General features: G+C 45.5%; 1 protein-coding gene across 1 annotated transcript; it reads right to left on the bottom strand.

The window, feature by feature from the left end:
- Window positions 1–9225: 9225 nt before the first annotated feature.
- LOC148481335 (thiamine transporter 2-like) lies at window positions 9226–15521 on the bottom strand. The gene is made up of 4 exons (XM_088453691.1): window positions 15372–15521; window positions 13044–13761; window positions 11496–11626; window positions 9226–9360 (listed from the first exon to the last, which is right to left on the bottom strand). Exons 1-4 carry the CDS (start codon window positions 15519–15521, stop codon window positions 9226–9228), a joined length of 1134 nt encoding a protein of 377 aa, XP_088309817.1.
- Between the last annotated feature and the right edge of the window lie 359 nt (window positions 15522–15880).

The raw sequence follows: 15880 nt of genomic DNA, 5'->3' as shown, positions 1-15880 counted from the left end.
GGGGCCATACGGCCCCTGATGATGAATAGGTCCCTCAATGAGATTAAAGTGGATATGTTGGTGAACGGGCTTCTCTGGACAATTTATTAATGTTAAGGGCTTGGGAATCATGTGCAGTAAAAGGTGATAAATGTGTTTAAAAATGCACCTCCCCTATTCCTTGACATGGCAATAATAATAATAATTACTGGTTATGCTACTGTATGTGGGCATATTTAAGTCAACTACATAGCATCCAATACAGTCCTGATAGAACCTATGGGGGAATTCATTTACAAGTGATAAGTTATCACGAGGGAAAAACTGAAGTATCTTTGGGCTTTATCACCCAAGGCTATTCACTTTTTCACCCTATACCTTTGTTAACTATTGTTAAATTGACATGTTAGTGGGCGTTAACAAGAGTTAATGGGCGTTAACATACAGAAACCGTGAACAGTTCATGGACTCGTGCGTTAAAAGGGACGCGGTACCTGATAACCACCTAGTTTTACAGGATTATTTTCACTGTTTGTGCAGTGGTGAAAATAAATCCTGGATAAGTTCTGCACTTCAGAGCTAATTGAAACGCCCAGGGGGATCAATTAGCCCAAGTTAAATTACTGCGGCTAATTGAATTCCCCCCTAAAACTGGCATGACATTTTAAAAAGAAGGCGTGGTTATGTAGATCTGGTTTATGCAGATGGGGGTGTGATTTAGGTGGCTCATGGGTGTGGCTTATTTTGACCACATTTTAATATTAATAATGCGCGGAGGTATACGACTGAGCAATGTCTTTCCATAATCTTTGGAGCAGAGAAGACAAAGGTGGGAGGCATTTCAATTCAGCAATGGAAGTTTCCCTTGCAAACTCAATTATATACAACTTATTTTTACATTAGCCAAAAAATATACTGTAGGTTAATCTTGTCAATAGCTTGGTTTCAGAATGTAGCAATAAGATGTCTGTAAAAGTAATATATAAGGCCTGGATTTAGCCCTAAGCATTGTATGCCTGTGCCTAGGAGCCGCTGGTGCTAAATAGCAGTTTATCCCTGACAATCCCTGCTAATCTGGCTCTGCGTGTTACATACAGAATTAGTATGTTAGTGGATCACTCAGCATATGAAGGATCACATAATAATGGCTACAAAGCACTCATACATACATGTTTACTATGAAAAAATATTCAACTAATCTAAAGAATGTAAATATTTGAAACAATAACAAAGATTGGCAGAGGGGAATGGGAGCACAGTGTGTAGAATGTAGAGGGGGGAAGGGGAGTACAGTGTGGGATGTGGTGGGGGGAGGGGAGCACAGTGTGGCATGTGAAGGGGGGAGGGGAGCACAGTGTGTGATGTGGTGGGGGGAGGGGAGCACAGTGTGGGATGTGGTGGGGGGAGGGAAGCATAGTGTGGGATGTGGTGGGGGGGCACAGTGTGTGGGGTGTGGAGAGGGGAAGGGGAGCACAGTGTGGGATATGGAGAGGGGAAGGGGAGCAGAGTGTGGGATGTAAAGGGGGAAGGGGAGCACAGTGTGGGATGTAGAGGGGGAAGGGGAGCACATTGTGGGATGTAGAGGGAGGAAGGGGAGCACAGTGTGGGATGTAGAGGGGGAAGGGGAGCACAGTGTGGGATGTCGAGGGGGAAGGGGAGCATGGTGTGGGATGTAGAGGAGGGAAGGGGAGCACAGTGTGGAATGTAGAGGGGGGAAGGGGAGCACAGTGTGGGATGTAGAAGGGGATAGGGGAGCACAGTGGGATGTAGAGGGGGGAAGTGGAGCACAGTGTGGGATGTGGAGGGGGAAGGGGAGCACAGTGTGGGATGTAGAGGGAGAAAGGGGAGCACAGTGTGAGATGTAGAGGGGGAAGGGGAGCACAGTGTGGGATGTAGAGGAGGGAAGGGGAGCACATTGTAGGATGTAGAGGGGGAAGGGGAGCACAGTGTGGGATGTGGAGGGGGAAAGGAAGCACAGTGTGGGATGTAGAGGGAGGAAGGGGAGCACAGTGTGGGAAGTAGAGGGGGGATATGGGGAAGGGGAGCACAGTGTGGGATATAGTGGGGGGAAGGGGAGCACAGTGTGGGATTTAGAGGGGGGAAGGGGAGCACAGTGTGGGATATGGAGGGGGAAGGGGAGCACAGTGTGGGATATGGAGGGGGAAGGGGAGCACAGTGTGGGATATGGAGGCAGGAAAGGGGAGCACAGTGTGTGGGATGTGTAGGGGGGAAGGGGAGCACAGTGTGGGATGTGGAGTGCAGGAAAGGGGAGCACAGTGTGTATTACTCAAAAGTAGTGCAACTCGAACTGCTGCTGATGTTTCTCAGCTGCGGCTGAGAGAGAGTACCTTTGCCTTACCTGCCTGCTTGTTATATGCTTCTAGCTTGAACCTTGCCTGCTCCAACCTGCTGGACTTACCCTGCACCCTCCATATACCTTCCCACCTGCCTGAGCACCTGAACCTGCTGTTTCCCTGCACCTTGCCTCATTTCACTCCCAGCTGGATTTCATTACCTCTAGCCTGCATTTGTTACAGTTCACCATACCTGCATTCAGTTACAGCTCATCATACCTGCATTCTGTTACAGCTCACTATAATTGTATACTGGACTGTTCCTGCCTGTCACTATCTGGACATTTCTCCATTAACCCCCACTACAGTTATCAAGTGCACTTTAGTGCTATACCTGGACTTTTTCATTTGTCATTCCCATGTCTTCTAAGTCACTTATTAAAAAACCCACTTTTTCATTTAAGTCGGCTTCTGTGTCTGCTCCTATCACCACCCCAGGTCCACAACAAATTCAGAACCTCACACTCCAACTGCCTCTGGCCTCAGTCTTGATTAATAAAAAACATTTGTTTCCTAATTTGGAATGTTGAACTGAACTGCCACATTTTAGTGCCACCCACTACTGTCGCTTAGCTTAGTCCAACAGCTAGCTCGATGCAACCTTTGGCCTAAACTGGATGAAATCAATATTGTGAGCAGTGACTGGAAATGGCTGGAAATAAATGTTATTTAGGTTAATAATACTGTAGGAACAAAAACAGGGCAAACATGTGATTTCAGCTGTTTTTAGAAAAAATGCAGATGTAAAACCAGAACCAATTTTCACAAGTGCGGTTTTGGCAAAAACCAATCCAGATCCAAAACACGAAGGAGATACAGATCCAAAACTAAAACCAAAACACGGGAGTCGGCGCACATTCCTATTCATTATATTAATTATCGGGGTCCGATATTCTGTCTCCCCAAAAGCTTTCACTGCTATTTCAGAGCAGTGAAACCTAGTATTGCAGAATCTAACTCGGCAGTGCTAGTGCGCCTGCGCGAAATAGAGTTTGTGCAGGCGCACAAAGCCCCAGCGTCCGGCGGAAGGAGCCAGACAAAGGTGGAGGGATCCCAAATACTAGTGTATGGGGACAGCAGGCCACATCGGGAGTGAAAGGTAAGCAGTACATATCTGTGATATCTCCTGCGTTACCTTTATGATGACTGGCCCCAAAACTTAATTTCTGCAAAAGCAGGTAAAAATCTTAATTTGTACCAGCTTTTGTTGAAATTAATTGATAATGAATAGATCCAGTGGTACCTGGCCCCAAGACCAAGTTTTATTTTAGGCCTTTCAGGGGCCTATTCATCAACACTTAAATGGCCCGGTAACCATGCGGAAATATATTTAAGTTAACGGGCCATTCATCATCAGGGGTCCGGTAGGACCACCTGATATCCAGCAAACTCTGAAAATGGAAAGTTTTTGGAGTTTGCCAGCGAGAACAATCTTCATCTTCAGATGTCGTTTGTTCTCGTAGCCCCGCTCATTCCTATGTGAAGGAGTTCTGGGGATGCGAAGAGGAATACGAGCGGATCCCTCTGCCACCTCCTCACTGATTCCCAGGCGACATTGCACATGTGTGACCTCAGGTCACACATACGTAGAACCTGGTGACGGGGAAGGTAAGGATCGTTGCTACTTCTGGGGATACGGGGGTCAGCTTTTTTTCGGAGCAGCTGTCCCTGCATCAGAGCAATGATGAATTCTCCGGTGATAAGTATCCCCGAAGCAAGGTGGGCAGGGCACGCCCCAAGAGTGATGAAAAGGGTGACGCGTCTTATAGACATGCCCCTTTTTCAATGGACACGCCCCATTTTCGGGGGTGCGCGCACATGTGCCTTCTCTAGCTCCGACGCCCTGCCTGCCGCCGGAGCTAGAGTGAACACTAAATAGTCACACACGCCTCAGTTTTTCTAACCACCCCCCCACCCGTTTCCATCCCCAAATGCTGACTACATGTCACTCACTTTGTACGTGGGCCCTCTGCATGCGCGACAGCGCTGCAATAGCTGCGCATGCACAGGGCTGCATTCGCACATGCACAATAGCAAACAATTGTCGAATCTGCGTAAAAATCGCCATTATGTCCATTTCTGAATCAGGGTCACATGAGAGAGGGTGTCTTGTGTGCCCAGGTGATGTTAGGAGGTGTCAGGTACTATATGGGCACACGGGGTTATAGGGGAGAGGATTCAGGTACTACTGTATCATAAGGGTCAGGTACTATATGGGTGAGCACCTTGTCAGGAGAAGGGTGTCAGGGCCAGGCATTACACGGGCGCACAGGTTGTCAGGCAGTACAGTGGATGACACATTAAGTAATCAGCACATTCCCCATCTCTGTCCCCAGCTTCCCCCTCACTCCCTGGAAAATTGTTAAACTATAAAAAGAATATTAAGTCTATAAATATAAATATTTAAATAAAAATAGGCTGTTTATCCCTGGGATTGAACCCTGGACCCTTGCATCAAGTTACCTGCACTGTAACCACTAACCTACCACACCAGCTGTTATGTCAATACTAAAAAATTAATAAGGCTCAACCATCACCTGTAACTGGTGCCATCAGGAGAGGAGGTGAGTGAGGATGGGGCACATAGAGAGGCCGGGAGTTGTTTGCAGACTACTCCCACCCCCCTTCTCACAAGCGGCAGAGTTGAAGGTAAGCCCCACCTGTACCGGGGGGAGGACATCTGTGATTGTGGGGGGGGTAGCATCCGCGGGGGAGACATCTTTGTTCGTGGGGGGGCAGCACTCGCGGGGGGGTACATTGTGACCGTGGGGGGGAGCACCCGTGGGTGGGCTTACATCTTCGATGATCGTGGGGGGTTGCACCTGCGGGGGGAATCTTTGATCGCGGGGGGCAGCACCCGCGGGGGGGTACATTCTGATAGCGGGGGGGTACATTGTGATCGCAGGGGGGGGCGGTTGAACCCGCGGGGGGCAGCACCTGCGGGGGGGGTACATTGTGATCACGGGGGGATAGCACCCGCGGGGGGTACATCTTTGATCGCGGGGGGGCAGCACTTACCTGGAGGACCTGTGTGCAGCAGCTGCACTGATCCTCTCCTCACACTCAGGCGGGCCCGCTATCTGTATCAGTGACAGGCAGGGGGATCCAAAGCTGACAGGGGCAGCACAGCCGGTAGTGAAGTAGGCGGACACTAGCGGCCAGGTGTCCGCCTACTTATCGTTCAGTTGGGGGGAGTGTTCCCCCTACACTGGAACGATAGTTGGTGAAAATCAAACATGTTTGTTTTCACCAACTAGTTGGAACAACCGTTTCTGGATGTTTTTCAGCATGTGGGAGCAAACGGCTGACAATCGTTTGCTCCCACACACTAGACGATTATCATTCCAACCAGCCAACTAGTTGGCTGGTTGGAACAATATCGTTCTGATGTGTGGGGGCCTTTAGTCCCCCCAGGAGACCGTAAACCTAACCCTACCCACTGCGCGGCTATCCACTCTGGACGCCCGGCTTACCTATGATCGGTATGCCGGACGTTGGGATTTCGGCATGGGGCTGATGATAGGCGTCATTATGTAGTATTTAGATGCCTATCATTAGTCCCATGCCGGGAGTTTACAGCCGACCACCGGCTTCCTGACTACATCCCATAGGCTGTACTAGAGACTTCACAATGTGATTTCACAGAAATCCTCTATCTAAGCCATCCGCAGGTCTATTCATTAATTTTAACACAGGAATTGGCTACAGAAACAAGTCACGACTTCCTCCATGATTTGATAGAAGCCTACAGAGCACATCTATGCTTTTGGAAAAACAAAATCACTGCATTATTATAATAGGATAATGAGGGCTATGGCCATGGAAGAGCAGCAGAAGGTATGCCCGCATTATCACCCTTCTGCCAACATTACATGGGTTAGGACAAAGATCTCAAACCTCCACACAGTGTTCAAGAAAGAACTGAACAGAAGATCCGCTGTAGGAGCAGATGAGGTGATGAGCCAAGACTCTGGTATATTGATTTGCTATTATTTATGGCCAACAAGGAGCTTCCTTCAGCATTTGTCACCAACTTGGAAGGTTAAAATAGCTTGCAGTGGCATAGTAAGTATTAAAAGAATAACAACAAATTTGTATGCAATGCTTATTATACAAGATATATGTAAAATATGGAGACATTACAAGAACAGGGTCAATAGTTCACCATTGCAGTAATTGAAATACTGCTCCCTAATTAATTTGCCTCAACACTGATGTTTCGCACTTCACTTGGCTCCACTGGTGTAAATCCTACGTCATACTCTGGATATTCTGCAATGTCACTAAAACAGGATGTTGTGCTGTGCGGTTGAGGCTTTGCGATGAATATAGTTGTGTATGGCACAACATGCCTGCACCACAAAGTCTATCAAGGTGCAGGTTTATTGCAGTGTGGAAAATCCAGAAAATGGGCCATTGCGGCCATTCCTCGGAGTTGATGGTAACTGAAAAGACAAAATGTAAATGTTAAATGACAAGAACAAAATGATTTGTTAGAACATTAATTTAAATTATTTGCATTTTTTTTCCCCAAAAACCATCGGCTTTTACTGATGAAGCATCAACTATGATAGTGACTAAAGCAGATGAGGCTACAACTGCCACCCAAGTGACCCTACCTCCATCCATCCAAATCTCAGTACTTCCTGCCTCGCCTAACCCACAACAATCTGCCTTTTCTATACTGTAAGGAAAAGACCATGGGGTCTATTTACTAAGCTGTGATAGGAGATAAAGTGAACGGTGCTAAGGTACCAGCCAATCAGCTCCTAACTGCCAAGTCACAGGCTGTGTTTGAAAAATGACAGGAGTTGATTGGCTGGTACCTTACCTCTGTTCACTTTATCTCCTAACACAGCTTAGTAAATAGACCCCTATGTGAGTTAGGGGAGAGCACAGAGGTCATGACTTGTTGGATTCTGGAGTCCACCAACTGACTAATTGAAAAGAATGCAGATGAGTATGATGTTGTGGCAGCCAATATAGCATAGAAGTTGAGAAAATTGAATGACAGCAACAGAGCTGAGGCAGAGAGGATACTGGCTGATGTGCTATATAAGGGGACCAGAGGTCTACTTACCCCTTATAGTGTCCTAATGGAGATACCTCCTAGGCCACAACAGGAACACTATACGCCATATTTACCTCCCTACCTCCTATCTGTCATTTCAAAAGGGAACGCACCACCAATATAAGGGGCCCTATATTAACACTCAACTTTGCACCAGGACATCCACACCTGCCATTTCTGAGATTAGAAGTTCATTGGACTACAGTGCGGGCCTTGCCTCATTGGAAAGTTAACAGTTATACAGTAGTTTTAATAAGTTTATGGTTATGTTTTATGTTATGTGTGCTTATTTATATTTTTGAGGGTGAAATAAATCTTTAATATTTTCTATTACATATATTTAGGAATATTTTATGGAAAATTAAGTTGATCAGTATTATTTGCAGTTTGCAAAAAAAGTCCTCATTTAATAAAATTATTATAAAAAACAAACATGAATGTGATTATTTGTGAGTACTTCAAGTATTGCCTTTTAAGAATATGTATGATGGGCAGTGGTGTAATGTGGGTGGGGCCAGTGCAGTGGCGTAACGTGCCCTGGGTGCCAGTGCAGGGCAGGGTGCTGGACTTTTTCTTGGCAGACATTTGGACAACACTGTCAGCACAGACCACATTCACCTGTAGGAGGCTCCAAACACTACAAGTAGTAGTATTGTATGATCTATAGCTGGATGCTGTTACAATGGCCATTGGACATGTCACAATTTCAAAGCCCCTATCACATGGTACACAGAGGAGGGGCAACAGCCCCCAGCAGTCCAGGACTGGAGAGAAGAATATGTGCTGCATACTCCACACTGATTGGACAGTGCATGCAAAGTTGCAGTGATGGGAGATGATCTTCATATATCCCTCTAGATGACATGATTCAGACCAGCACTGGAGCAAAGCTTAATTGCTAATTCAAACTGTACTGTCCAGCTGCACCAACTACAGTAGATGACATCATTCTTGATGACAATTAGCTCCCTTCTTCCGGGAGGGAGCTAATTGTCGGCTAACAGCTGGGGGCGTGCCCGGTCATTGTCGTCACAGTGGGGGCGGAGACGAGCAATCGCGTCATCGTGGTCCCGCCACCTCTTCACAATACCGTTATTTTTAGCATTGTGAAGCAGGGGGCGGGGCCACGATGACGCGATTCAGCGCAAATCGCGTCATTGGCACCCCCACTGCGGGAGTTTCCAGTTTATTCTGGGGGGAGGTCTGGAGGGTTGCTGGCTGCCGGGAGGCTTGCCTGCCTTTCCGGGGGGCAGGGAGCGGCACCTGAAAATCGTGAGACTCCCGGCCAAATCGGGAGGGTAGGCAAGCCTGGATGACATGCAGTTTAGTGAGAGGGGCTTTGCATTGGTCCTTGCATTTTATCATGACCATCAGTAACTGCTAAACTACCCCAACTATTAAACTCGCTAAACATCACTGCTGATTGCTTCTAGACAACTGTTTAGTAACCTCCCTGTTCCCACATTGATACAGTAATAGCGCTTATTATTACCTCTCGATAGATGACTTTGGTGACTTGTCGCTGCTGGTGAACCTTCTCCAAGTGTCACCAGCCTAGGTCCCGGTACTCTTCCACCTTCTACTGAGTACAGGTGTTGGGATATACCAAGCTGCTGATCAAGAATGGGGACCATAGCAGCACCTCACCCTTGCAGAGTTGGAATCTGAGTCAGAGATAGATACAGGGACCATGGCAGGATGCTGCTCTTGCCTGAGGGTATCCTCTGGGTGTAAAGATGTTTTTAGCCAGAGGGTGGAGAAGCTCTGCTTAGATACGCTGGATGCTGGGACCACCCGCCAGAAATATTTGATGGCATTGTGTTATGGACACCCTGTGCTGTTATCGGTGATCTGCTGGTCTCTGATGTTTTTTTTCCTTTTGCTAGTCATTATGCAGACTGCGATGAAACCAATGATCCCTGATAGTATAAGGAAATAGCTGGCATAGATGATAAACTAAAAGAAACACAACAGAGAAAATATAATCTTACAAAAGTAAAGTTACAGTATGAGCAGAGAAATTATTATAGTAGCAAGTAGTCTGGGGTCCTATTTATTGCATACCTCCTAATTGTCCCACTTTTCTAGGACTGTCCTGCCATCCCACTCATGGGTCACAGTTTCCCGCAGACAGGGCAGGAAGTTTAGGGGGAGCACTGGGAGCCTGGGGGAAGCCCAGCATCTTTGGGAGTGCTGGGCACACCATTAGAGTGATGACAATGGGGACATGTCACAGGGCCACATCCTAATATACCTAATAGTTTGCACATATTTATTGGAAGCAATGTGATGATGGCCAGGGTGTCCTTACCTGACTGTGGATATCTTGCTTGATACCAGTCATTATTATATTCACAATCGCTAGCAACAGCAGGGATGCAAAATTGTTTATCCCAGAAACCAAAGCGTATCTTTCCTTTCTCACACTCACAGCAATATTCACCCTAGGATAGGAGTGGGACATGCACCAGTTATATAACACAGAACAAGACATGGTGATACTGTGGGTACTGTAAGTCATAGCAGTGTGACCAGACATATATCATTGTGTTATACAGGACTGGAACAGGGCTCCGCAAGAGGAGTTTTCTAATGTCAGTAAGTATGGTGTAAGTTAGGTCATTAAATCAGACGTCTGATTATATGCTGTGATTGGTACTGATGATTTGTACATTTCAATAGTATTTATACATAATCATCATTGGTGCTAGAACTGTAGGGTACTACAACTGTAAATCAGCATTGCTCTGATGGGTAAGTGGTACTGGGCCAGAGTCAGAGACAGTGGCGCATCTATAATGGGTGCAGTGTGTGCGGGGCACACGGGCCCCCGGGTCCAGGGGGCCCTGCACCGCACACACTGCACCCATATTTTTTTTAAACTTACCTGTCTGAGGTCCCGAGTCGTGTGTCACTGCTGCTCAGAACACCAGAACAATGGGCACCACGGCCATTTGCCGGTGTTCTGCACATGCACAGTAGACTCCAGGAACTAGAGTGTGCCCGGAGTCTACTGCGCATGCACAGAACGCCGGAAAATGGCTTCCGCGGCCAATTTTCTGGCATTCTGTGCATGCGCAGTAGACTCCGGGCACACTCTAGTGCCTGGAGTCTACTAATGCTCCGGTGGCTGGCCAGCTGTGTCAGTCGGCTGCCAGCCACCAGGGAGAGAGGAGGGGGCCCCGCACGAGTAGTGCACGCGGGCCCCTTCCTCTCTTAAAATGCCCCAGGTCAGAGATGTACACTAATACCACAGTGACTGCGGATTGTTCTGATGGGTAAGTGGTACTGGGACTGATTCAGTAATATACACTAATGCCACAGTGACTGCAGATTGTTCTGATGGGTAAGTGGTACTGGGCCTGATTCAGTAATCTACACTAATGCCACAGTGACTGCGGATTTGTACACAGCGGCTGTGCAAAAATATGCAAATGCCACAGCTGCCAGGATTTGTAATGAGACGTCACATCTGCAGCCTGGCAAATCCAAACAACAGCTCGGACGCAGATCAGTTGATTATCTGACTTCAAAGTAACCCTATGGTCATACAGAATGGGCGCAGGAACTGAGACGCTGGAGCCATTTTTTTTTGCATACAGGATCTCAGTCACTGACAGAGACTGAAAACGGCCACGTCACATCTGCATTTCTGTCATCACCTCCGCATTGTCGCCCATAAACGATCCCTTCCAGGCAATCACTTTGTGAATAAATCCTGACTGCGAGTGACATCAGCGACATCAGTAATGACACGAGACGCATGCGCAGTGTGACTCATATGTGTGTGCAGGTTACAGGTAATTCCTATAACTGCGTAAACAGCAGCATTGTGTCCATCTCTGACTCAGGGCCATTGTACACAGCACATTGGGGCATATAATGACTAACAAACTGGGAATAATAATGAAGTTGCTTATTTTATATGCAAAAGAAACTAAATAGTCAGTGACTGTTACAGATCTATACATGGTAGAAATATGACATTCATAGGCATGACAGTAGTAGTGGTACAGAGTGCATACTTACATTATTATTGTGGTAAGTATCTTATAGGAGGCCTTACATAGAATGTAGCCAGCATAGCCCACCCAGATATTGTTAATGTAGGCCATGGTGAATATGGCAGCACTGTCCACTGCACAGAGGACACACAGAGCCAGCTCTCCCCAGAAGCTCCAGTCTGTCTTCATGCAGTCCATCACGGAGAGTGCAAATATATCTGCAGGAAACAAACAGGTGCAGAGTAGCTATCAGGTGACATCATGTATTTTACTGACCTGATATGACCAGAGGTACTTAAAATTAATGTTATCACCCATTTTTGATACATAAGAGAAATAGAATTTGAAGAATGTATAACATGTTCAATGAACAGGTATCGGTTCTCTATAAAAACATATTTTTAAAACATGTATTTGGCATAGCACATAGGAAAACACAGGGGTTTCAAGTTGCCACATTAGCAGAACTATATTAAATGATTTAATACAATATGCAGTTTAGGGGATAGTACAAAGCTGCTGTACATGCCCAGTGGTCAAGGTTTCTCTTACCAAGTGTGCTGTGTGTGTGATTCTGAGTACTCAATCAGCTTAGAGAGAACAGAGAGCAGCTGCCAGCTAGGAGACAGGTGTCTTACCGGGATGCAGTTATTATACCTACAGCTGGCATCCTGTCTGACGAAATCCCGACAACGGAATATCACTACCCAGCCGGAAGACCTGCACTGTAATCCCGAAAGTCATGGATATGCCAACGCCGGAATCCCGACAGCCGGGATTCTTATCATAAGTATAGCGGGGCTGATTAGGTCTAAGCCGCGGGGGGGTTAGGTTTAGGCATCATGGATGTTAGAGTTAGACTTTGGGGTGAGGGTAGCGTTAGGTACCCCATGGGGTGGGCTAGAGTTAGGCATCACTAGAGGGGAGGGTTAGGTTTAGGCACTAACAGGGAGGGTTAGGGTGCAGGGTAGGGAGGGTTAGTGTTAGAGGGAGAAGGGGGGAAAATTACCATACATACCGGACCCTTGTCGGGATCCTGAGCATTGGGATGCCGCTGTCGGTATAATGACAGCAGGCATCCCGACTGTGGGGATTTTATACCGATTCCCTTTGAGGCAGACTATAGCTTATTAAGTGTTAATTATGAGACCTCTTCATGGACCGGCCACACACACTCATTTGGACCACTGGCACCTATGTACCTCTAGAAATCCTGCATTTGCAGGTTTAATAAGTTTTTTTTTATAACTCTGCCTAATACAGATAATGTATTAATAGAAATATATATGTTATATTTAGCTGAGAGATATCTGGTCCAGAAGCAACACAGGGAATGGAATACACCCAGTCTGCTTCTTTTTTCAGAGATATTTTAACCATCAGTGTTTTGACATGAGAGTGAGGGATATGACTTATAATGTAATAAGAAATAATTGTGAAGACATCTAAGAGGTTTTCCTATGGCTTTGTATGCTCCTCCCCTATTTTTGTTTAGCCAATGACAGATAAATTTGAAAAGCCACAATGAGAAAGGGATATTTGCCTAGGACCTTGTCTTCCCTAGTTAGTGTATAGGGTTAGAGATTAGTGTGATGGAGACACATAATTACTCAGACTGTGTAATCTATTTCATACCTAGCAAAGCTGCAGCAGCTTCCACGCCTCCATTAAGCACAAAGACACTGTCAGAGTGTTCCAAGCTATCCCAGAGTGTTTGGGAAGAGCCAATCACTTGGTAGTATCCAACTGACACAAGTGCCCACAATGAGGACCAGGTAATGATGCTGCAGGAATAGCACTCGCGGAAGTCCAGCCACTGCTGCTTGAAGAACTTGGCCACCATTTTACAACAGCTGTGCACAGCGTTCATGTGTCTGTGTTTGATGTGGTCATTTGTACACTCTGAACATGGCTGATCCTTGCTGGGCATGGGCAAGAAAATGGAGATGATGAAAGCCATTGATGCACTTTCCAAGGTAATAATGTTCAGGTAATAGTAGGAGAAATGACCAACTGACACCATGAGCTGACCACACACAGCACCTATGGTGTAGCCCAGCAAGCTATACCCTCGGATATAGACAATGGTCTTCTCATATCGATCAGCAGCCACCACACTGTGTACATATGAGAAGATTGCAATGTCACATGCAGAGACCATGGCTGAGATAACCTGAAGGAACTGCATGGCCCGGAAACTGGAAGCAAAGCACAGTAGGCTGTAGCTGATGGCTTGGCACAGGCCCTGACACACAATGACTGGTTTGTATCGGCAGAGGTCAGTAAAGAGGAGCACTAGCAGCTGGAGAAGCAGCAAACTGTTGGTCCATATTGGGGAGAGCTTATTCGTGACCTGGGGAGAAAGAAGACACATTATAAGCAATATGTTAGTGAAAACAGAGTTTGAGTATCAGTTGTCATATTTTCAAAGGCAAATTAGGTATTAACACATTGTATGACCAGGAGACAAGATCCTTAGTAGAATTATAATTCCATTATAAGAGATATAATCAGAGTATTTTCACAGACAGAGTTCCTCCTTTAAAAAAAAAATGCTGAGTTAGACGTTCACCCATTTGTTTTATGTAAAATATGCAAATTTATACTATGCTCGTCCACAATAAAGCGCACGCCTATGTCCATATGCAGACTTGGTCACATCATACACTTGCGCATCCTTTTGTTTGGAGTGGAAGAGCAGGGAAAGGGGATTTGAAATGTAGTCCAGGTACAGAAAGGGCATATTCATGTTACTACGGGTAAGGTAAACCTTCACAGAGGTGCATATATGCTGGTCAGTAGTGTTGATGATGGAAAACACAAACTGTGCAGACTACATATTACTCCTCCAGGGAGGCTTCATTCCCCGTACCAAGATGGCTGCTAAGGCTACTACTGCAGATGCGCAATGACATCTTGTTCACTGAGTTAGTGCGCCACAATGGGAGAGGCAAGTTTTCCACTTAGCTCCTTGAGACCTGAGAGATTACCTGCAATATTGACACTTTCCTGTGATCCTGCACCACTACCCAGTATCTGGATACAATCACTGGCTGGTGAGCTCCATCCAACCAGTGTGTATAACAGTGAGTACAGCTGTAGTTCATGTAACATCAATAAACCTTCCACTGGTTAAGCAACTGGGGGGGGCATATGTGTACATATCTGCTATATCATCCAACCTGTTCACACATATTTCCAACAAGTAGCTGTATCACTTGGGGTGCATACACATTGATGATGAGAATGACAGTTCCCAGTACTAACTAGTTGCTTCTGATTGGCTGATTGTGGATTTGCTACTTTTATCCATACATGAGAATGATTATTATAATTGCTTTAGTATAGGTGTTTTTTATTATTTAAATTAAATTTAACAGCAAATTATTTTTTTAAATTATCAGTCAAGTGTTAAAGAACCTTTCCTGTGTCTATGACTTTGTTGGGTGTAAGTATACCTGACATCAACCTGGCACATATGCTACTGGTGTTGGAAACTTTTAATTTTGACATATAATTAATATTATTATTGTTATTATTTTATTTTAGGAAAGTTTTACATATACATATATTACGGAACTGCTTTCGAGGCAATTTATTAATTACCTCCTAGCCAATAGGCCAAGTTGCTCCAATAAGCATCTGACCCCCATTTTTTAAATACGGACATAAAAAAAGGCAACTGAAAATGGCAATGGCCTCATGGGGAAGGGCCAGGGAAAAGATAGGGGAGGCCAGGAGATGCTGGGGATAAAAGAAGAGAAAACTACAAGTGAGATTCATAAAAAACAGGAAATTTGACAGGCCCAAACAGCACCCCCTGCCCTGCGGTGCCCTGTGCCAAGGCACTGGTCACACTACCCTAGTTACGGCCCTGACTTTCATACAACTCACCCATAGAGTGCATTACAATTTCACATAATTTATATGTTACTGATATAAATAAGAATTGTGTTCTCGTACCTCTTCCATGGTGAACTTTTTGTTAGGCCCAGTCATATATGATGTATAAAAGGGTTCTGCAGGTCTCAGGTGGAAGAAGAAACCATATAGACATAATAAGAACACTGGATGCTCTTGAAACATGTTCTTAAAAGGAAGTCTTAAATTCATGGCTATTTAATAGCGCACAGAATTTGTGGAACTGATGGTAAAGTCTCTTCTGAAAGATAAACACAATGGTTGTCAAATAACTGAAACAAATAAAATATAATTTGCGTTGCTATAACTTATTCATGTTTTTGGCTTTTTACCTACATTACATATATACAGATATTTTCAATCCATTCCATAGTGGGCATAAAACAAGACTCATCTTACATGATGCTGAAGTACTGTACAATGAGCTGTCACTGCAGCACAGCAACTGAATAGTGTCAGTTAGCAGACAAACTGCTGGGAAATGTTACAATGGGATGTAGTCAAAATTCAAACAGTCAAAACTTAGACAATCAAAAGGTCAAATGGCAAAA

Source organism: Taudactylus pleione, unplaced genomic scaffold, assembly GCF_031769625.1.
Source record: "Taudactylus pleione unplaced genomic scaffold, aTauple2 ptg000585l, whole genome shotgun sequence".
Taxonomy (NCBI): Eukaryota; Metazoa; Chordata; class Amphibia; order Anura; family Myobatrachidae; genus Taudactylus; species Taudactylus pleione.
The sequence above is the reverse complement of the archived record's forward strand: the minus strand, read 5'-3'. Positions and strand labels throughout refer to the sequence as shown.

Coding starts and splice junctions, on each gene's coding strand:
- LOC148481335 (XM_088453691.1), bottom strand. CDS start 15,521: ATGAATTTAAGACTTCCTTTTAAGAACATGTTTCAAGAGCATCCAGTG. Junction 11,627..13,043: donor AGCTGCTGCAGCTTTGCTAG/GTATGAAATAGA, acceptor TGTTTCCTGCAG/ATATATTTGCACTCTCCGTG. Junction 9,361..11,495: donor CCTACATTAACAATATCTGG/GTGGGCTATGCT, acceptor TGTTTCTTTTAG/TTTATCATCTATGCCAGCTA.